The 23,858-nt window shown below is 42.3% G+C and overlaps 1 protein-coding gene and 1 long non-coding RNA gene across 2 annotated transcripts; one reads left to right on the plus strand and one right to left on the minus strand.

Moving 5' to 3' along the window:
* Nucleotides 1-4,041: 4,041 nt before the first annotated feature.
* On the minus strand, nucleotides 4,042-4,517 carry LOC309711443. Its single transcript, XR_014277975.1, has 2 exons — nucleotides 4,403-4,517; nucleotides 4,042-4,205 (listed from the first exon to the last, which is right to left on the minus strand). It is a non-coding gene; the product is annotated as an uncharacterized lncRNA (long non-coding RNA).
* Nucleotides 4,518-4,538: 21 nt separating this feature from the next.
* klf13 (Kruppel like factor 13) lies at nucleotides 4,539-23,571 on the plus strand. Its single transcript, XM_082541771.1, has 2 exons — nucleotides 4,539-5,703; nucleotides 17,060-23,571. The coding sequence occupies exons 1-2, from the start codon at nucleotides 5,226-5,228 to the stop codon at nucleotides 17,353-17,355; spliced, it is 774 nt and encodes a 257-aa protein (XP_082397897.1). The 5' UTR covers nucleotides 4,539-5,225; the 3' UTR covers nucleotides 17,356-23,571.
* The last annotated feature ends 287 nt before the right edge of the window (nucleotides 23,572-23,858 follow it).

Consider the following 23,858-nt stretch of genomic DNA (forward strand, 5'->3'; position numbering starts at 1 on the left):
CATTCATACACACGTATTCTATCCTTCTTCTACTGTATATCATACCTCTTCTGTCAGAGCATACCTCCACCTCTCCAGACAATCTTCCACCTGTTCCCTGCCCTCACTACATATCACATGTATCGTCTGCATACATCATAGTCCTGCTTGACCTCGTCTGTCAGCCTGTTCATCACCAATTCAAACAAGAATGGACTCAGAGCCAATTATTGATGTAATCTTACCTCGAATCCTATCACACAGTTTACCACTGTCTCACTATCTTCACACATGTCCTGCACCCCCCTCACATGCTTCTCTGCCACTCCTGACTCCTTCGCACAATACCGCAGGGTTTATGCTATGCTAAGCTAATCAGGAGCTTCCTAAAGCAAATATCTAGTTTGGACACAGGAGAGGTGTTCATTGTATTGGCTAACATTTGGCAATGAAGTTAAGAAATCATCTCTGCGTTACTGGTGAGCCTTTAATTTAGAAATGTGGCTTAACTTGTCAGACTTAAAGTTCAACACCCTGGAATAAATTAATCACCAAAGTACACTTTTTTGGATGTTGCCCAAGAGAGTGTATTCTGTATCTCGTCTGTGAGAGATGCTACAAGTTACCTTAAAAAAAGGACACCCTGTTCTCAGAAAACATCAAGATTTTTGAATACCTAAGGAGGAGGGATGTGATCTTATATTTGTTCGTGTGCCAAGTGGTCATTTACCATTTATTGTTCCCAGTAGCGTTTGCTCAATCTGATGTTTGCACTTGTGTTCCTAATGGTAATGTTATGACAGTAAAGTGTTGATAAGGACCCAATAACTCTGTAACTTGTATATCCTGCTAGACAGCAGGAAGGCTGCACTTTGTTATGATAGCATGTAGTTTGGACTTGTTTACCCATCTCATCGACGCCTGGCTGACTCATTGGACCTGGTTTTATTACTGTACGCATACGTGCTTTACATAATCGGGTGTTCTTTTCTCTCCTCAGCAAAGGGAACAAAGATCAACATTTCACTTGTGCCCTGTCGAAACACAAGCGCAAGTGGTTGGCTGTTACAGAGAGGTTCACGTGGTGGGTGTACGCCCTGCTGACTCGCACGTGTTACACTTACATCTTTACTGTTTAACACTTGTGTGTCGTCTGTATGACTAATCCTCGTTTTTTTCTACACAGGTAAAACCCAGCCTGTTTCTGTCATCATTAGTCACGGGGCTGCTTGTCTGTCACAAAGGGCTTGGAGAACAACAAGAAGAGGGATATATTATAGTGCAGTGTCCACACTATAGCACCTTCAGCTCTCTATCAGTCTTTATTCATTCATTCAAACCAATATTTTTTATAAAATATATACTGTATAAATTATATATCGTGACTTAGTCTCTCATTTTTCCGAAACCACAATTGAAATCTTGATTTTTTTCTTAGGAGTCAATAAAAAAAAACTTGACATTACCAGAAATACTGGTTTGGCGATATCTCGGAACTATAACAGTCTTAAGTGTTTTACTGCTTCTTCTGTTCTGATAAGAGGCTCTTTCCATTTCAGGGACGTTTACCAAGCAGTTGGACTGCCCTTCGAAACTCACAGCTGGATTAAAGGAAAGAAAGGCAAAAGGTCTTAGTTAATAAATGACTGAGGTTTATGAGTAGACAGCATTTTAATGATAAGCAACATAAGAGTGACTATTTTAACCAGACCCCCAGTTTAAGAACCACGTGGAATTTGATACTTTTGTAAGTTTTTCAAAGTCTTCAGAGGGCGGGGTCTTGCCTTGACACGACAGCCGAGCCAGAATGTTACAGTGTTCAGGCTTCACTGTGCTCGAAGAGGATATCTCCCATTGCAAACAAAAGTGAAGAGGCCAATCAAATTGCTGTTCCTGCCTGAGAACATTATCTCAGTGCCAGACAGTGTGCTGTTTGGACACAGTGCACTGGGGGTTGGTGCTGGGATTTGGGAACGTACAAAAGGTCTCTCGAATCATCACATTGCAGCAGCCACAGACAGAGATACTCCACTGTTCCCCTCTGAGTGAGATTGTGAAAGATATGATCACTTCCACAGCTGCTTGTCACCTTTGGAGGGGTTCCGTTGTTTGAGCTGCAGCTGATTTCCTCGCTGTCTCTTTTGGCTTTCGAGCACTTGACACCCAAATGGGAGTTGATAAACACATGCAGTTTCTACGCAGCTCTGGGAAATAACCCTGTGAAAGAGGAACTATCCCCTTTTGCTGCGCTCTCATTAGAAAAGATCGCCAAAGCACTACATGAAACACAAGAACACCACGTTTTTGTGGTGAAAGAATATGTAAAATAATACAGCCAGATGGCCTTCTGAATGCCACATTGCCGTGAACACTGGGAACTTTCTAGTGTGGGCTTTTGTGCACAATGCTGAAAGTGTGCATTCATTCTCACAGGAGAGCATCAGCTGCTGCAGGAAAGCAGGTCTAATCCTGTACTGGTGGAGTGCAACTTTACTCCTTTTCTTAAAAGAAAAAGAAGTTTTGTGTCCTTTGTCTGTTGCTCTTAAAGCATGCCACGTAATATCCGACACATATTCTGGTACATTCAAAATCTGAGCTAAACAGATCCTTGAAACTTTTTTGATGAAACACTGGAGTTCATGTGGGTCCACACGAGGTTAACAGGGACATTCAAGTGTGTCCTTGTGCTTATAATCAATAGCATTAGCTGGTTTGTTTTCTGCCAGGACTTTGTAGCTAGTGACATGATAGTTTCCAGCATGCCTGGATTTGATAACTGTTTATGGATTTATTTACAGGTGTCTGGAAAAATGATCAGATTGATCCAGCTGTAAAGCTAACGCCATTAAAATGTCCAACACTGACAAAAACTTTGTATCTTGACTCCCTTTTTTTCCACCATAATGGTGTCACTTGTCTCTTACTGGAGAATAAACCAAAGAAGACAGTGCCTGTGGGAGCTGGCTGGATTACAGTTGGCAGAGACTGAGAGTTGCTCAGAGGAAGGTTTTGAGGTAAATTGCTAGTTTGCTGAGAGAAACCACCATCTTCCAAAAAAAACAACAAAACAACAACAACAACAAAAACACAAGCTGTTCATTAAAAGAAATACTGAACTATAAAATAGATTATAATCATAAAGCCTGTCAACTGCTGAAAGTCATTTTTGAGTCAACAAGTCAAGTCTGATGAAACTTTTGTTATCAAACCTGCAAGACTGAGAGGAGAATAGCACAGACGTTATCAGCAGGGTCGAGCAGGATTTAAACAACTTACTGCTAGTGTTGTTGTGCCACTCTTCTGTCTTTGAATGAAAGTTTAAAAAGCAGTTTTGGAAACAACTTATTTTCTCTGTCTAACATCAGCTGGTTAAACCAGTACTTTCTTCGCTGAACTCTCTGCCGATGCACTGTGCTGCTGGCCAGAGGCCCACTAGAGATATTCATAAGAAGGGGAGTAAATAATATTAAAAACTCTTGCTGAATCTTGTTGCTTCGATTTGAGACTTTGTTCACATGACTTTTGCGCTTTTAGTTGATTGTTTTCGTTTTTGAGTTCAGATAATGTGTAACGGAGGAAATCGGTGCAATCACATTTTCAAATAGTCACCTCATCAGTTTTCTTCATGACAAAAATTGCACATTCAGAGCATAAAGGGGAAATTGCTCAAATGCTGTATTTCAACAGTTAGTTCTCATCAAATAAAGCTGCTTGTATTTGTGCCTTTGCAGAAAATCAGTTAAAAATGAATTAGCTAATAAGTAGGTCTTTTCCGTCTTACATCACTGAGAGGGAAGTATATTGGGGGTTTGGACTCTGGGTGCTCAACAACTAATTTCAAGTCCAGTTTGGAGAAGGGGAAATGTTAAAAAACAAACAAACAAACAATAAATTATATTTTAAACATTTACTTGCAAACCAACAGCATTCAGTAGATTTTTGACAAATATTGCAACAAGTGTCAGTCCTTCTGCATACAGGATGACTGACCCTGATGTACTGCAAATCAAATCAATCTGTACAGCAGTGTCCCCAAAAATATACACAATATCCCAAAACAAGTGCCACGAATAGATTTTATTTGTGAATAAACTTCACAGAGAACCCAGGCAACAGGAAAAAAGACCTTTAATAATAGTTTATCTCAGGAAGTCCTGGCAGGTAGGTTGTTCCAGCAGCTGGAATTCTTCTTCTTCTTTACACTCAGGGTTTCTGGGTGTCATCTTCTGTGAATATAAGGGCTCTATTACAGATTTATTACACAGAAAATGATGACATGCAAGAGTTTAAAACAGTCATTTTATCTTTTGTATAATTGTTTTTCAAAGTGTAAAAAGGGATTTATAGCTTAACCTTTAAACTATAGTAGATCATAAGCAGAAAGTAGAACAACAACACCTTAAATAAAGTGAAAGTTGCAAACCTGTACTTGTATGCTCTCTTCCAATGGTGCTGGGCACTGTAACGCTGCTCCAGACCAGTGGTGTTGGTGGCGCTGTGGACACGCCCACGTCTGTGGGCCGCATACCACATGTTGGACGTATTCCTCTTATAGCTGTATATTCAGGCTATATTTGCTGCAGAATGCCTCTCGGATCTAAAGACACCTCCTTACCGATATCATCGGTGGACAAAACTCCAAAGCGCCTGGAAGCTTTTTTGCGCCACTCCGCACGATTCTGTTGTATGTTTTAAGATCTGTTAACTTTGCAGCCTGCGAGATATACATCATGTGAAATGCGTGGAGGCAACCTGTGGTGAAACTTTCAAGTTTGGTGCATTTGGGGACAGACAGCGCCCAATGAATGAGCGGCTACTCTGACGATGCTGCCCGGTCGTCGCCGGTCGACACGCCCCCAGCATGGATACACCGAGCAGGAACAGGCGCTCAGGAGACACGCACTATGCTGGAGACTGTTTGAAGCCGCGATGGGAGTTAACGCATCCAAGTTTCTAGACTTCTTGTTCTTACCAGCGTCGTTGCGCTAAACAAAGACTTTGGGTTTCTGTTGTTTTCTCGCTCGCTCGCTCTCTCTAAAGGGAGGTTGTCTGCATTTCTGTCCTAGGCGTTTCTTGCACAGGATGTTGATGATATTGGAAAGCCGGGTAAGATCATAAAGTCAGTTCTCTCTGATGAGAACGACCTCCTCCTCTCCACCACCACCACCACCACTACACAAAGGGAACCACGGAACAAGTTCTTTTTCTTCCCCTCTCACGGGATCATTTTTATTTGATTTTTGTGAATGTCATTAAGAAGCAGAGGGGGCTCTTTCAAAGACAAAATGGATCACTTTGCAGCAGAGTGCCTTGTTTCAATGTCCAGTCGTGCAATTGTTCATGCTCCTAAAGGGAATAGGGAGATTAAACCAGAAATCCCATCCTCCTCCAAGAACGGGGAGGAAATTAAGGAACCTTTGGTGAAGGATAACTCCTCTCTTTTTGTGGTGGCGCGGATTCTGGCGGATTTTAACCAGCAGACTCCCAACAGTGTTGCCGAGCAGGCAAAAATAAAAGATGAGAGCATGCCGAACCTTAGAGATGATGGAAAATCTGCCACACCTTCCACCATCTCCGATCCTTCGCTCAAACAAAGAGGCAAAAAACCGCGGGGACGAACTGAGCAAGAGCCGCCTCAGAAAAAGCACAAATGCCACTATTCAGGTTGTGAAAAAGTTTATGGCAAATCATCCCACCTCAAAGCCCACCTAAGGACACACACAGGTCAGTTTCATTGGGTGCATTGGATGTTTGTTGCTGTGAATGTGGGTTTCCCTTATGTATCTGAGAACGGATGGGATGATTTAAAACACTGAGATACCAAAAGTGTGGATTCTCGTACATTCATAGCGCTATGTGTACAGAGGAGGTGATTGCTGTGTTTCGAGTCAGTGACTCATAAATATTCACCCACGGATCCACCCTGAATGGATACTATGAGCATATCACTTTAGCAGTGGCCTCTATAGTTTCATAATGCAGTTGTGCGAACTTTATGAAATGTCCTTTTAATTTCGGTTGCGGGGGTTAGAAAACAGTGCCACTCCCACTCATGTCTCAGAGCTTTGTGACGGCTTTCCTTTAACCCCCCCCCCCCCCCCCCCACCTTACTCACGCACACGCGCGTGCGCACACACGTACTCACAAACAAACCCCACCGCATGGAACACTGTGTTCAAACTGCAGCGCAAATGCAGAACAAAATTACACAGATCAGATTTCGGGCGTTCTTCTGTTCGCTTTAATTAAAATAAACTTTGGGTTGTACCACGGCAACACGAGAGTCGAAACCCTACAAAATACAGCCTAATGTCCCCATTAGAGAATAAGCCAAGTGTGCAATAAATAAATGTGGGCATGCTGAAAGTTTGCAGTCCAGCAAGTGCGCCGTCACACCGCTGAGACAAACCCTTGCAAATGCGCTCCGGATCGGCAGTTTGCTACCTGTGACCTTCCCAAAGGATACCTCCACATCTGCGCTTTGCATTCCGCAGAATATTCTACTGAGATAGTGAAGGATGTAGATCGACTCAAATTGGGGGGTTGATAAGAGCTGTGCAGTAGCCTGTCTGCCCAAAGCCCTTTGTTGTGATGTGCCACACCCCCGCTAGACAGACTGCCAGCTGATCTGGCCAGCAACAGACTCAGCTAGTTGAGCCTCGACTGAGGAGCCTTTGCTTTTCCCCTCCTGCTCTGTATACTGCAGTTCATCATCTTCTACACACATATCGAGCTGACGGACCAGAAACAAAACAAAACCTTTATCACAGGAATCGCATACAAATTTATTGTGTGAACTTGACTCATCTTAATAATTGTTATGAATAGAGAAAGAAATTAAACCAGAAAATTGAAACTATGTGGAATAGATTCCCCCCCATCACTAGATTTACAGGGTGTGGGAAGAACTGTCCATCTAAAAATCAGGCTAAAATTAGGCACAGGTTGTGAAGATTTATACAATCATTTGCTGTTGTCATGTTGCAATCAAGTTTTCTAAAATTGTTATTGAAAGTAATAGTTTTTATTTATCAGCTGCAGGTGGTGGCAACTGTTGTAGTAGCAGTATGCAATCAGTGTTTGTCAAGGGAAGTTAAGAGAGTGAAACACAGATTTGGTGCATGCATATGCATAAAAAAGGGCTCTAGCTTTTTCTTCAGTTGCATCCTAAAGGAAATGAAAGGTCTCTCTACTGATGCAGTTCTATTGCTGTCACTCAGCCCTGTCCTTGTCCTTTTGCCTATTAGCCATTTCCTTTCTTCTGGGATTCACTCCTCTATGGCTTTGTGATTGGTTTGCAGTCTATAATTTCTTATAATTGGGCTGGTTTCTGCTTATTTTACCGGATAGTTAGAGAGCGTGAGTCATCTCAGTTAAGCTGCCTTTTTTTCTCAGCCAAACTTCCAGCAGGACTCTCAAAGAGCCAGCCTTCAGCATTCAGCGGTGCTTCTCCTGAGCCCAAACCATGTGAGCTTAGTGCAGTTTCATTGCTCCGTATTAACCCTGCCCTTGTCTCTGTGCCTATTAAGCATTTCCTTTTTTCGCCTGCCTTTCTGTTTGGATACAATTTGGCGTCTGGCTTCACGATTGGTTTATGTCCCATAAATTGTGAAAATAATGACTGTTTCTGCCTGTCTGATTGGATAGGCCCAGAATGTGGGTCATTTGAGTTCAGCCGGGATGCCTCAGCCAATCTTGCAGTGCTTTCATAGAGCCAAAATCTGGCAGCGTGCTTCCCTTCAGCCCCTACTAGCAGAGTCAAGAGAGAATGGATCCCAGCCCAGTCAGTTTTTGCCAAACACCACTATCTAATTGTGGAGGAAAACACTGTAATAGACACCAAACAAAGAACTGGGGACAAGACGTCCTTACTTGACTCCTGTAACGCCCAAAGCCTCATCATCCCAGCTTTTGCATATCTTATGAGTCTTATTCGTTAGCATCTTAAGAGAAGATGAAACCTGTAGGTTGTTTTTGTAAAGCAGTGTCTTCAGCACAATTCCATAAATAGGTCAAAACAAATCTTCCCCTTGAGTCACCATCATTTTTTATCATATATTTACATGTTTTATGTGTTATTTTATGAATGTCATTTACATGTGCTTACTTATACAGTTTATAGTAAATTTAATTAGAGTTTAGTGTACTGTAAATGTAATGTGTTTTTGTGTCTTAAACAAGCTACATTAGCTATGGAGCCTGTTTTTCCTCCAACCTGTAAGGTTTTAGGACTCTTTAGACCAGCCTTTTGCGGCCACTCCAGTTACACTCATAAACAGTGTACTGAGCATCCCTGAAATAACTGTGATTGGTTTCATTAATGAAAACTGTCCACAACAAGGCCCGTGTCACTCAGTGTGATGTTTGGGCTTTCATTTACTGTCTTTGTGTAATTGTTTGTCAGTAGATTATGTGGTTACTGCTGGCAGTAGAAAAATTTACCACTCAGGGAGAGCAAAGATGTTCTTGATCCCCTCAACGGAGATTATGAAGGGTTCATTGTAGGTTTCTTTTGAGACTCACTGTCTAATGCAGCAGACATCGAGGTACACACTGAATTTAAATTGCTCATTATGCTGCATTGAGTTGTATGGTGAGGAATGCGCAGCAGTTTAAGGGTCAAAGGTGACCAGACAGCTTTTTATCTGATCTCCTGGTGCAGGAGGTGGGCCTTTTCTGTGAAACATGCATTAGCCCTGCAATATGGAAAATGAAGTCATGTAACACCGATGTACATATAAACTATTTACGGTGTAACATTTGAATTCATTCAAATTATTTCTTGCGTTCCTTTTCCTCTTATTTTCATGTTCTTTCTGGCTTTTTAGCACCTTTTTCACCTCTTTTTTAAGAGTGATGCTCCATTTTCTAAATAGTGTGTCTAATAGTGTGTCTTGCTTCCATAGAGAGTACATGATGTTCTTTCTGAAGCCTCATTACTCTGTTGTTGTCATCTCACCCAGACTACCATCAAAGGAGAGATGGGCCTTGACTATTCTTCGGCAATAACAGCTCAGACTTTCTGTGTCCTCCACAGCTGGGTCGTACAAAAGGCCATCTTGTCAGTGTAGAAGACCTATTCAGAATCTACTGGAATCACAGGGAGGAACAGCGTCAATATTCCTCAAAGACAAAGAGTCTAATGCCATATTTTACACTTGGGTTAATGTTTTGTCTGAACCTCTTTTGTGTTCTGCTGGAGTATCTCTAATACTGCGAGATAGCTGCAAAGCGTGCCCTAAAAATTAGTGGGAGCACCTGGTAGACCTAGTTATTCATGCATGCTGTCTATTTCCAGTCAAATAACTGTGGTTAATTACGCTTTTTAAATGTAAAATTATCCCAAGTTCCGCATGGAAAAAGCAACAGGACTCTCTGATTATATATACAACTTCACTGCCAGTGGTTTTATATTTGGCTGCACTTTTGCACAGAGTGCACAATGTTCCTGTGTGGCTGGTGGCATTGATGAGGTAGCAGGGTGGAGATGGGGTTTTCCTGCTCTTGCTTGGGCCTTAACCTTGGCACAGAAATCGGTAAAAGCTCTACTGGGGCAGGTCTGTCTGATTTCCACCATTGCTCCCATTTGAGCTCTAATTCTGACATGTAATAAGAAGCTCGTGCTTCAGTCTTGAGACAAGTTTCCATTTGTCTCCATCCAAATGTTGTACGAGGGATGTGGTGTAACAAGCTACTTCAGGTTCAAATTGAAGCTATGGGATGGATTGCCTTGATGTTATGATTCCCTCATGGTAAAACCTAAAAAACCTGTGGCTTTTCCTGTTGTGTTAGCAGCAGGTTTAAATCTTTGTTTTTGAATTTACTGTCGCAACTTAACTGTTTGCTATTAGATTCGATTTGGGAGATTTGTACATGTTAGCTACTCTTTGTTTCAAGGGTCCTCTTTTCATTTAGCACCATAAACCTGTTGAAAGTATCGTTTCTCCAGCCTTTGGTCAGCTTTACTGCTTTATTTTTCATAGTAAGTAGCAAATGTTCAATGCCAATATTCGAAACCATGACAATATAGTACTGCTGTAATAGTGTACACCTTGTTCTCTAGTGATTAGCATGTTAGCAATGTCAATTTGACAGGAATTTACAGATGCAAACATTCAAGTGTTTGTTTTTTCTGTCGTAAGAGTTCAGAATGGCATCTCTCCTGCGCAACATGTTGTTGCCTTATAAAGGTCACATGTAGGACGGTATGTGTCGAGTAGAAATAAGGAATCCTTTCTACTAGGGTGTAAATAAAACCAAAGTGGAGCCACCATTTTCTCTGTTATTCTGCTGGTGCAGTGTTTCTGCTCCATGGAAGACATTTCCAAGGCATGCGCTGGTGCACGTGCTGTCCATATGCTATCCTGTATATGCACATGTAAAGCTGATAGTAGGATACTTCCTTGGTGTTGACATATAAACCTGATTTCACTGTGATTAAGCACCCAGGCATGCATAGAGGAGAATCATAATACTGAAAGGTCGCTGTCAGGCAGTACCCTGAGCTGTGCTGCTTTCAGTGGCCCACAGGGCTTGTGTATTCTTTAGTTAGCTCTGGAGTAGCTCTATAAAAGCTGCTCTGTCTGTTTCCCCCAGCAGCCCCTCCCGCCCTTTTCCAGCCTGAAAAGCAAAATAGGTGCTGAAGCCTGCTGTGTTGCGAGGCCGAGCCCGGCCACGTTTTGTGGTGTGGTGTTGATTACCAGCGGCAAGAAGAGAGGGATACAGACCTGTGGAACACTGTGCATTCTTCATTTTTTTCCCACCTCCACCGCATCTCGCACGTGAGGGAGGGATCTGTAGTGCAAAGACAGAATATACAGTGCGGCGTGGTGGGGGTGGGGTCAGTTACCAGGATATTCACTGTCAATGCCCTCCATTGATGTAGGTCATTTATTCAGCTGCATCTGCATCTAATCTGATTAACGTCTGAAGGGCTGCGACCTCAGCGGCAGAACCTGCTCCTGTCAGCCTGGCACTTGCAGTGTTCTGTATGAGAGTTAGACTCTGACTGCGTCTGCTGCGTTATATTAATCGCAGCTTGAATAAGAGAGGAATGGCTGTGAGCTAACGTCAGAGGAAGTGTTTTGTTTCTGGCTGTGCTTCTCGCTACAGTACATAAGGTGTGTCTCCTTTCTCTGCATGATAAATCAGACTTGTGGCAGACCATATCATCATGGGGTGTGGTCCCTGGGTGCAAAATGAGGAGTATTTCATGGAGTCTTTTGAGAAGGATGGCCTCATCAGTCACTGTAAGACATGAAAATATTTCTGTCCCGCTCACCATAAGAGCATCAGGCATTATACTGGGACAGTTGGTATTATCTGTCTGTCCTCTTATTTCAGTGTGGTGGGGCCTCTCAGGATCTAGCAGGGTTGTAGCCCTTTGTTTGATGGTGGTTAAGGATGTCTGTCTCAAATGAGCTATAGTGTGAGACTCTATCAGCAGAATAAGCTGGCACTGTACCGCGTCTATGCTCCCACCTGCTTCTGTGGACCAACTATAAACACCCTTTAATGGCAGCAGCTGTTTGCATGTCGTCAGTTTAACCGTTGTTGTTGTTTTTTTCTTTCTTTAAAGATAAGTAGGTTGCCTGCAACATATCAAGGCGACAGGTTGTTTTAGCATGCACTCAAGGCTGAAAGAGAGTGCCCATTCCAGCTAATTGAGGCAAATCTGTTGAGCTGCTGAATGCAGGCAACCCCTCCCTGCTTTTCTCTTAAACAGTTAAGAGGATGAAGTAATGTATAGCAAAGTGTGTGCAGGAATCAGATGCTTGCACTCGACCCCTGCTACATGTCTCCGTGTGAACGTCGGTAGCCCGGCGCGGTGTGGACCGAGTGGAGTGAGTTACGGTTAGTACTTGCAGCCTGTCTGATTGAAATGCATTACAGGAGTGCTTCTCCTGCTGGAAGAGAGTCTGCTGCTATTGTTCACAGCCTGACAGCTATAGGCCCCACAAGGATAGGCACGCTATTCAACCGCGAGCAAGGTTCCTCTCAATGACGACAAAAGATGATAATACGTTAAATACTCTTGTTTTTGAGCTTCTCCTGAAAAGCTTAAGCTGATTCTCGTCACAAGCACCTGACACACCCAGAGGTCCTTTGTTGCTCCTGGTGACTTATTCTCGTCTGCTGCAAACTCTGAATGGAGTCGTCTGAGAAAACATGTTTTGATTTTCTGGTAATTTGTCTGTTCTCTCACTCGGGTACGGCTGTAATTTTTCATAGACTAACATTCACAGAAACAGTTGGTTTGATCTCAAGTGTGCAGACCACAGAAAATTGTAAGCCTTTGTTGTTATTTTTGCTAAAGCGTTGCCTGCATATACCGCTTCGCGAACAAAAGAAAGGAGGAGCTGCAGAAGCCTTAATGTATATTTATTGTTCTGTGCACACATGTTAGTGTTTATATCACCTTGGCACATGATGGTGTGTGGAGGGAGAGGCTGGGCACACTTGGGTTAACCCTGTCTGCTCCAGTGGTTTATGTTGATGAGGGCCCCAGCAGTCATTTTAGTACTACCCAGAATCCCCATCAATGGCTGTCTGCTGGCAGCAAAGATGGCTTCTGGTTGTTTTCAGGTCATAGTCTGTTGTAAACATGGATCCAAATTATAGGATTGTGCTGAGCCCTACCATTGGAGTTAGTGGTGTCCCATTTCATGTTGCCAAGCTGGCTGTGCCACCAAAATCAGCCTTGAAGTGAGGTGGCTCCAAATGTAATGAGCCGTGATCTACAGCAAGGCTCCATACTTTCTCTTTGTGAATTGTTTGCCTCTGTATAGGTGTAAGGTGCACCTTGTTTTTCTTGTAAGCTCCCTGAGAAAGATATTTCCTGCTCTGGTTCTCGCTGTGCAGGCACAGTTAACTTCAAGGTGATCTCTGATGTATTTGCCCCCCTCCTCTCATTCTGCACAGGTATTTAATCTAGTTCTCTTATAGCAAGTTCAAATGAAGTTTGCACATGAATGCCGTGTGAGTTTGGACCATGCCTGAGGACACACCAGGAATGTTATCTGCTCTCGGTCGGCGACTGAGCTCAGTTTCTCCACTGCAGTGCACGTCAAGAAGAGATTTGATCTTTTCTTTTGCAGGCAGCATCCCTTACACCGGGAAGTCAGATTCCATTTCTCTTAAAGATTTCTCTTGAAACCAAGGAGCCCAACTCAGATATGAATGAGAGGAAGATGGAGGGAGAGGAGCAGAGATGAGCTGTTTATTCACTGACCCAGTGGACTCGCAGAGAACAGTTATACAACAAGAGTACCTGTGACATAATCTCATTGGCTTGGAGGGGGGACACTTGTGCGTAGTAGAGGTACAGTTGTGCGTGCATGATGTATGATGTAACTCATTTTATGGGTAACTGGGTCACTGTGTTCGTTAGGGAAAAGCTTCCCTCATTACCCACCCACCCCCCGCTCTGCTCGCCCTCTACACATTCGGAGAAAGACAAACCACACCCTTGGCATGGCATGATGCCAGAGATGGGATAACCAATGGGTGGGTCCTGGCGTCACAGTCACTATGGTGCTGTGCTGTGACAACACTGGAAGTAGATAGGAAGAAAAGCTGGGTAAGCGGAGTAGCTTACCGCATTCTCCTTTCTACAGAAATGCTGAGTAATAGCTGCAGTCTATTGAAAAATTCTGAAAAGTGACACCCTCATACCACACAGGCTGATAGGCTCTATCATTATTTCCACTCATTATGAAAGCGTTTTGTTCCCTAAACCATCTCAATGTTAGCAGAATATGTTTACCAGCTTCATGGAAATCCCAATCCCGGTGTTACGAAACGACACTTGATTGGGAAGTTGCATGCTTTTCCTTTATGGGAGTTGATATTTCAAGGCTGGCAGGTTTTTTCTTTTATATTAATATTCATATTGTTGGCTTTAAAACTCAAAGCTGCTCAGCGAGAGGTGAAAATGGGCACCACGTCTTTCTTTCTGCCCTTTCCAAGAAGTGACGGAGCTGCAAATAATTTGACCCATCTCAGAGAGTTGCTGCTGGATACCTGATGCTTCCACTACGCATTACTGTATCAGGGCAGATAGACTGGATATCTCAGTCTGGCTCTCTTGTGTCTGGTTAAATATTAATGTTGCCAGATCCGTTACACTGCTTATTTAGCTTTAAGCAGCCTGCAAAACTTAGCTGTGCTTTTAGGCCAATAACAAATTTTTGCAGTGCCAGGTGGCAGCACTGGTCTCTTCTTTTAGTAATAAAGCAGTGAATGAAATCACTCCATTATGAGCCATGTCAGCCAGATGAGCGCCTCACTGCTTACTTTTTCTCCAGGAGCTCAAACAAACATAGTCACGTCGTTCTTTATACATTGTAACGCTGCATCACGCATGAAAGGATGTGTGTCCTTGTTAGCTTTGCTAAAAACTATAAATAGTTGCTATGAAAAGGGGACAGGGCTGTGTTTTGGTGAGCGTATGCAAATGTATGCATGTCAGTTACAGTGTTTAAATATACTGAGCCTTGTGTGAGCCTGCAGGAACTATAGTGGGCAGGGCTGGCTGAGTTTGTCTGGAGCTGAGGTGAGGCGTCAGAGGCAGGAACACAGACCGGACTGTCTAGACTTGCACTGTCTGTTGGCGTGTTTTGTAACCATGCAGTGTATGGGGAGGTGGGGAGGTGGGGGGAAGGGACTGAGACTTGTGCACCGAGTTCTTGTTGTTGAGACTCTCTGGCATCAGGTAGCATTTGAGTGTTTGATGCTTAACAGCACTCTTTCCATTGTGGCCCAGAGGGAAACCACAGAACAAAGAAATCATTTGGCAGCCGTGTTCTGATGTGCCACCTATAAACATCCACGCATCTCCTTCCATCTTTTCCCTTTCATACTTCAAATCCCTGCCATGGGCGTGCACATTATGATTGATTATTCTTATTCACTAGAAAGAGCCTAACCATTAGAAGAACACATCCTGCGGTTTCCTTTCGCTCTGTGAAGCCAAGCTGGTAAAATTAGACTGCTGGATTTCACTATTGTTGGGCAGGAGCTCAGTAAAATGGGGCTAAATGGAATATAGTATTGACCAGTAGATGCAGGATGCTGCATTTAGGTTCACTGCATACTGTTTCCATATTAGTATGGTAGGAAAATGCAGGATATATTGCAGTATACTGTACCATATGGCCTTGAGTATATTTCTGTCAGAGCCCACTTTTATTGGCTGTTGGAGGAGGGGGAAGGTTGTAATTTCCCATGTGCCGAGTCACAGATAGTTGCATGCTAGAAAATGGGCTGGGTAACCATTGTGAGCGTGATTAGCATCTGGAGCTTAGATAATTAAACTGTGGCTGCTCCTCCAGTACTCTGCCAATTTGTAGGTGATTTACATCCAGGTCTTATCGCTCAAACCTCTTTTTTTTTGTTTGTTGCATGTTTCTTAACAGTTTGAAGTTATCTCTGTGGCTTTTAATATATTATGGAATAACCTTGTGACTGTTGTTCCAGGATGAGTCAGTACTAGCACTGTGGTGAGCTGTTTATTATGTGGCGAGCACCATTTGTGTTACCAGAGTGCCGAAATATGCACACTTCATCATCAGTTAGTTTCATTTGATTTGAGTGAGACTCACCAAAGCCTCTGATACATGTGAAAAGCCCCGATGCATTAACATTAAACTGTATTTAAAAGGCTAACAACGTAAGCGCTGGAGCAGCTTTGGCATGTTTCGGCTCAATTACCACAAATCACATATCCTGTAAAATCCCGACCCACTGTTCGCCCATTAGTTTTTAAAAGTATTTTCATTTCGATTCTTTTGTGTCGACCTTTACAGCGACCGCTGGCTCCCGTTTATTTCACTACAGTGGTAAAATCAGAATGCGGAGACTTGAAATGTGCTCGAAATAGCAACTCCATCATAACGCAGTGATCCCATCAAGTTATGCTTTGGCCCGAGTTACAAAGTTTGTGTTGAATTTTAAAGACGCTGGAAACCACAAATGGGTTTGAAAACATGCAATCATGTAAAACAGCAACTAGGCTGCTGGCAGGGTGACGTGTATGGGCATAAAACCATGGACTCGTTCTAAAGGATGAATACAACCACCTTGAAGTCACTCACTGGTTTCTGGTTTCTTGATTTATGGCCAAAACACTAGGTTTATGACCATCGCCATCTTGATTTTCCTGGAGCCATAATTTCTTAGCAAGCTTGATCAGCATACTGCATATATAGACTATATAAATGCAGCACGTAAAAAAATCCTGTCATTTCACTCACCTAAAATTCTTAGAAAAGCAAGCCATATTATATGTCAGCTTATTCCTGCAAAAGGCACCAAAACTGCAATCAAGGTCAGCCGGTGTTCTGGGAATCCATCCTACCTGCCAAACCATCCTACCTTTGTGAATGTGACCTACAAGTATACTTTAACAGCTAAAATTCAGTGGCCAACCATCCTACCTTTGTGAATATGAGCTAGAAGCATACTCTGACGGGCAAAATTAAGTGCCAAACCATGCTACCTTTGTGAATGTTACCTACAAGCATACTTTAACAGGTAAAATGAAGTGGCAAACCGTCCTGGCTTTATGAATATGAGCTACAAGCATACTCTGATGGGCAAAGTTAAGTGGCAAACCGTCATACCTACTTAACTTTGTGCTGGAATTACTATGTGACAGCAGAAATGTGCATAAACTACTTACGGTAGGACGTTTTGCCAAAGTAGGATGGTTTGTCAGAACACCGGTCCAGTTCATGTCTGAAATTAGCATAGATGAGACCTAGCAGGCTGCTGTGTGCTACTCCTGCCGGTATCAACACTACTGTCAAAGCAGCTACAGATCTAGCTTTAAGCCTTAATAAAATCCAAAAAGGTGCATTAAAAATGATCATTTCATCTCTGAGGTTGGGTATTTTTGCCATGAAAGTCTATGAGCATCTTGTGATTATTTGGTGGTTTTTAAAAGTGTCATTGGTTTCATTTTCTAAGCCCTAGTGCTGGTGCTTGCATGAAAACTGGGGAAATGATCAACTGAAATTGTCTTTAAAAAAAGCACGAATGTGGATATGGTTCGTCTGACGCTCTGCCTCTGTTTTTGCAGGAGAACGGCCTTTCCCATGCACCTGGCCCGACTGCATTAAGAAGTTCGCCCGCTCTGATGAGCTGGCCCGCCACTACCGCACCCACACGGGGGAGAAGAAGTTCGGTTGCCCCCTTTGCGAAAAGCGCTTCATGCGCAGCGACCACCTGATGAAGCACGCCCGGCGACACTCAGATTTCCAGCCAGGAATGCTGAAAAGACCCCACGGCGGCAGCGCCACACGTCCCAGCTCCCTCAGCGACTACAGCCGCTCAGATGCCTCCAGCCCCACCCTCAGCCCAGCCAACTCGCCTTAAACTGAAACCCGGTCGCACTTTTCTGCCTCGAGACTGTGAGGCCCGTGTTTTCATCATAACACTTTTGTTGCACAGTTGTCAGCTACCCCCCTTCCCCACCCTCCCCTTTGCTATTTCTGCGCTTGCTGTGGTGTACCATAATGTACATAACTGCTTATTGTAGTGCAATTAGTTGCGTGATCCTAAAAGAAGATAATGCCTTTCCCAGATGGCAATATCTGCATTCAGTCTGTGTGTTTTTTTGGCTTCTGATCACGGCTACTTGTTAAATGTATGGTCGCAGTCAGCTAAACAAGGTCTAGACGAAGAAAAAAAAACAGACACCCTGACAGATCTTCGAAACATTTTTGTTTGTTTGTTTATTTTTGCTTTGATTTTATTCAATTTATTTTTGATTTTTTGAAAGGGTTAGGAGAAGGGGTACACACACACACACACACCTCAGGATTGAAGACAGTTGTGATTTCTGTAAGACCACAGTACTTAACAGTACTCACATTGACTGCACAATATATTCATCACTTTATTCTGAAATTCAACAGGGGTTGAATTTTACGCCCTGCTCAGGGATGGCCTTGTTAGCTTGAAAGAATGAACACGGTGAAGAGAAACATACAGTTCATATATAGCAGCCTTACACTCAACACAATTTGCACTCTTTGTTTTCTTTTTTTCTTCTTTTTTCGGCTCTCATATTTGAAAAAACTAGCCCCGCTGTCATGTGTAACGCATACACAAACATTTGTTTTCTCCCTCGTGTTTGGGGAGGGGTTTCATATTTAATGTGATTGCTGTGTAATAATGGAACAATCAGAAAGGCCCCGCCACAGAAAACAAAACCCAAATCTGTTTCTTTTTTGCAATGTTAATATCTATTGACATTACACTGGGTTAAATGTGTACTGCATGAAATGGTTGTGTGCAGTGTAAACTGTGTGAATCTGCACTGTAGAAGGATTGGGTTAAGAGTTTTCTTTGTATTTATGAAGTTAGAGAAACGTTCCAACCACAGAGACAGTCAAGTTTCAAAGCAGCTGTTCATGCTTGAAAAGGAAGAGAGAGAGAGAAAGAAAAAAGAAAAAGCCGCCTCATCAGCCTACATTTCACTCAAAACGGACACAAAGGGACTTAAGTTGAAACAAGGTTTAGCCATCTCTCAAGCACATCGGAAAAAGTACCAAAGACAAGAATGAATGAAAGCTTTTTATTCAGTCCTGTAAGCCACCTTTCACTGAGGCCTCGAGCTGCTGGTTGGCAGTATTGCAGGTAGAGCCAGATGCCGGCTCACTTCCCTCCTCCTGGCTCTGCCTTTTGTGGCTTCCCTGGAGGAAACAGCTGCACCCAAAAGAAGCAATTCACAGCCTGCAGGAGGGGTGCTCGCATGCCATTCCCCAGGGAATCCTTACTCATCTGGCTCTACCTGTCCTGTCAAAAACCGGTAAAGCTCCGAGCCTGCTAAATTGCGTAAGGTTGCCCGACTTGTGGGTCAAATGTAGGCCACCGTGTTAGGCAGGCTTGAGCTGGGCTCTGCTGTGACACTGCAACATTGAGTACAGAAGGAAGAAAGCAGCTATCTGCTGTAAACAGGCAAGAGAGGGCAGGCCCTGATAAAATAAAATAAAAAAAAGAGGAGAGGTTTATCATGAGCTGAACAGCACAAAAGAGGAGACACCCAGTCGCAGACAACCCCCATTTCCTTCTCCTTCCCCAACTCCCCTCCTCCCACCAACTGTAGAAACAGCCAGAAGAAAAATGGCTGTAATTAGTGGGCTGATCCAAACTATAGGATAAGACTAAAAAGTCTATGAACAACAGTTCAAGCAGTGTGGGTGGGATGTATCCAGCTCCATCCCGAGCACAGACAGAAACCCCTGCTGCTGAGGAGTCAGATTTCACAATTCCAAGGAGGACGTAACAGCTCCAAAATTCATAAATCGGAGGTCTCAAACAGCTGCTTTCAAACTTCTTTCTCACAACGAGGGGGGCTTTTTAAAAACTTGTTGTCAAAACATCTGAACCAAAACGAACATATCAGCAAAAGTCCAGTGCTCACCAGCCTCACGTCGTCCTGCCTGTGAAGCTCAGATGTCCCGTGAGAAAGCTGACTTGTGTTTCTAGACAGACATGCCTCAATAGGTCAGGCGAAAGGCACAGTAAACCTTCCACGGAAACAGGCACGGCTATCAAAACTGCTGCTGCTGCGCCGCCAGTCTGTGTTATGCCTACATTTTCCTTTAATGCTTCAGCACTACAGTTGGAAATATGGTCAGCCTTTTAGCTCTGTCCGGTCAGACCCTTCCAGGCCGCTGTCATCACGAATCGCATGCGCTAGCTTCATCGTCTTGCCCCGCAGTCTCGTGCTTGACACTATATGCATGTTAACTTTGCCTTGAAAGCGTGGATCTTTCTTTCTTTTTTTTTTTCCTTTGAGGCAGTCTGGCAGGTGGAAGTCCATGAATGGCAGACCTTGTCCCCCTCGTTCCTCACAGCAGCCATCGCTCTTTAAAGTTGTGATGAATCAGCTCTGTCACATTCTCGAGAAAGAAAACAGCCATTATTTCGATCGAATGCAGTAGTTTTCTCTCGCGACGCCACGTGCAGCATAATTTCTCTGCCAGATGTTTCAATGGGTTTCCAGACTGCAAGATGACACTTTGAATGCCACTGATCAGCAGCTCTGAGTGACAGAAGAAGCGAGAGGATTTCACACAGAAAAGAAGAAAAAAAAATGCTGATTTTCACAAACTAATTCTCGAAATTGCTGTTGAACGGCTTTTTTGTGTCCATTTTCTTTTAAGTTTTAGGTTTGACCTGGTTTGCAGAGTAAATTTCTCTTGCAAAAAGCAAATATTTTCTCAGTTGCTCACCCTCAAGTAGGTTTCAGTAATCAGCTCTTAATCCATAATCTGCACATTTTCCTCAGGGTTGACATCTGCCAAGCAGATATGACACAGTTTGTGGATTTTGTTGTTAAATCAGTTACTGCACAGATAAAGTCTGCCAGCCTCCTCTGGTGGTCCTGGGTGCTTAGTGTTCACTGCTGGTCAGTGTCCGACCACACTGGAAACACAGGAATGCCTCGGCACAGGCTCGGCTCCTGCCTATTATGTCGTCATAAACCTACAGTCCCGCTATCGAGCACTCTGGAGTGAAATGTCCCTTTAAACACCTTTGACCCCTTAGTGTCAGTGGACTGTGTAAGGCAAACAGAGCTCCTACCATCTGAATTAAAGCGACTGTGACAGTCTAATCATCCCAGTATATCAATCCATCCAGACAGCACCGGTGACATAAAGGCGTCCACAGGCAGTTTCTCAAAACTTTTTCTCCTCACTGTACCAAATGTACTTGAATAATTCAAAAGAAAAGGCCATTGAACACAGTTTTGTACATGTCCATTTTTTACTGTACTTGTGTTTGTTGTCAAATAATTATTAACCTCTCTGTAGAAAGATGTATAGTCCGTGCTTTTCGTTTTTTTCCTTTTCGTTTTCCGAGATTTTGCATCGTCTTCAGGTCATTTCAGCTTTTGAATTTGGCGGTTTTCGCAGAGCAGTTCAAAGCACCGTTGATGCGGAAATCTCAATTTTAGCTCCATTCATGGGGTTCATCCCTTTAATCAGGAACAACTAATACTTTGTTGATGTCAGGATGCAGGTTATTGCAGTTAGCCTGTCGTCCAAAAAAAAAGAAGAAGGAAGAAAGAAAGAAAATGAAAGTTTTAGGTTTGTTTGGGGTGATTATAAGTAAAGAAACTTAGTGACCTCTGTGTAAGTTGGTTTCAGATTTCGAGTGGCTATTTTTCTTTATTATTTTCAGAGCTTTCCATAAGAATAGAGACCACCGCATTGTGAGTTAGCAATGTAGTCTTACTTTTGTTTTGCTTTTTTTTTTGTCTCATGAAATATTTAAGGTTGTATATTTATCAAAACTCATACCTCTTGAAATACTTTTGTTGTACTTTAATATCTTTTCAAAACATCCATCATGTAGCTTGCATTTTCTTGACGAGTAGCACAAATATTTGTTGGTTTCATTTGTTCCTACTTGAATGAAAAAGTAAAGACGGAGAGACTTTTTTTGTAAAAAAAAAAAAAAAGAAAGAAAGAAAGAAACAAAAAAATAAATAACCAAAACACTGGGCTACATTTTATATAATCCTTCGATAATGCCAAGTCCTGCACATACATCCTTGTGGATGCAAAAAAAGGTAATATTTCAAGGAATTTAAAAGCTGATTTTTCTGTTACAAAAATCTTAAAACATCCCTTCTCAATCTCATTTTCAGCTTTTGCTCATGTAATGGGGGTGATGTCATCTGTAAATTACTAGGAAACCTTATTTCAGCATTTCTTAATCCAACTTTATGATTGTTATCCCAGTAAGAATCGAGACTTCAACACCCGTGAGAGCAGAAGGACTTGCAGCCGCAACAAGATACTAACTGTTTACCAGTTAACATTTTCCTCTTGATTGTAACATATATAAAAAAAGTTAATTAAGTGTTGCCTAGTGTGTGAACAACTAACAATTTTATTTAAGGAGTTCATGTTAAAGACATCAGTATATCTCACAGAACTCTTCGTCACTGATCTCGAGCATGACGCGATGCAATTGTGTGCCAAAACTATAACGATAACTTCATAAAGAGGATATAAATGTTAAGGGTAAAAAAGAAAAACAAACAAAAAAAATAAAATAGCTACTATCAGACATTAAACAAACATGTACAGTTTTATAAAGTGTGACACGTCGTTATGTAATGTACAGGATTTAATAAAGCAACGCTGCGTATTTGATATGTAGGTGTTCTAAGTTAAATATTTCTTTTCCGCTTTATGTAAACATTTTGAGTGTTTAGCTTTGTTTTTGTTTGGTTCTTATTTACATTTTTTTCCCCTTTTCTTGCTGTTCAGTACTCAAGCAGTGTATAATGGCTTAATGCAGGTATTTTCTTTGACAAAATCAGTCTTAATGAAGACAGACACCCAACCATTCCAAAGGATTGACGCATTGCATTTACTATAAATGCGCTGCTTGCATCAACCCAATGCATTTTTTTTTCTTCGGTTATGACTAGAAGTCTGTCTCGACTGTGAGGTTTTACACATTGTGAGTTGTGCACAAGGTACGTTTCCTGTTGTCCCAAATCTAACCCCTTCTTTCTTCTTTTTGGGCTCTTTGTGCTCGGAAATGTTTAAAAGTTAAGGATGAATAAAGTCTGTCTTAGGCTTTTTTTTCTTTTCTTTTCAAGAAGCAGCCATAAAAGTATAAAGTGGTTCTTGATTGTTGTTACCAAAGGCTTTGAAGGAAAAGATGAATGTTGCAGTAATTGTGAATCCAACACCATTTGTACTTCTGGGTTCAGTTTTACGTGCTGTAATTGTCGATCAGTGGATGTTGTGCTCGATATGGACCTCCTTTCGCTCAAGTAAGCGACTTTATTTTGTTTTTGTGGTTTTTTTACAGCGTAAAAATAACTTGATGAATCAAATCCAATTTATTCATAAAAGTAAAAGATAATTCAGAATTTGTGAGTGACAAAAAAAGAGTGGTATGTTATGAAAAATTGCAGGCCATATTTGTTGGTGGTCTAAGCTAAGCTGATATTTCTGCCCTTAAAAGATTAATCTGTTCTAGGTTATACAGCTCACAGTGCTGTCAGTGACCTCACCTTGAATACAAAGAGGGAGCCTCTCACCAGCCTTTTGGTTCTGTTTCCTGTACCTGTTTGTCCTCAGTGTACCTCCTCAGTGTAACATTGCTCTCTTGATACCTCTGTGTGTCCCTCTCTGCCCCTCACCATCAGTTGCCTGTTGTAGTGACTCCATGGTGCTGCTTCCCCTCTAAGCACCAGTATAATCTATACTGTAAATAACTCTCGACTCAGCTATGGCCAGTACATTCTTCAATGACCTCATTCTAACCTTCAGGTGTCACTTGTTTTTTCTCTCACAGCAAACCAAAATCACTACATTCGAGTATTACAGTTGTACATTTACTGGGATTCTACACACATCTAATGTGCTGGTCTTAGCTGCTCTGCTGTACCTTTTTATGGCATTATTTTTTACATGTTAGACAATATATTGTGACCATGTCCTATGCAAATATGAAAATTAACAGATTGTTGAATAATGTATGTTGTCATAACTTGTATGCATGAAATAGTGAAGTTTACATTTGGAAATAAATTCATAAAATAAGCAGCCATAATTTGTTTCGGCATACTTTCACTGTGTGACTTTTTATTGAACTGCATGGTGACCATAATAGTAGGATATTAAAACAAGCGATTGTGTAACATTTTTACTAGTAGAGATATTAATTAAAGGAATCCGGTTGTTCAGTGATGACACGACGAATCCTACTTCCGGGCCTAAAGTAGTCTGCGTTTAATATGGCTTTTGTGTTGTTAACATGTTTAATGTTATGTATTTTCTTCTATTTGATCTCAAAAAGCTCCTAACACAGTCAGTGATCACTGTTGACCTCCCTCGGCT

This window comes from Aulonocara stuartgranti (assembly GCF_965226115.1).
Source record: "Aulonocara stuartgranti genome assembly, chromosome: 7".
NCBI classification, from domain to species: Eukaryota; Metazoa; Chordata; class Actinopteri; order Cichliformes; family Cichlidae; genus Aulonocara; species Aulonocara stuartgranti.

What these genes read in the sequence shown, in the direction of transcription:
- klf13 (XM_082541771.1), top strand. Translation starts at nt 5,226, where the DNA reads ATGTCATTAAGAAGCAGAGGGGGCTCTTTCAAAGACAAAATGGATCAC. An exon ending in CCACCTAAGGACACACACAG is followed by an intron (nt 5,704 to 17,059) that starts GTCAGTTTCATT and finishes CTGTTTTTGCAG; the next exon opens with GAGAACGGCCTTTCCCATGC.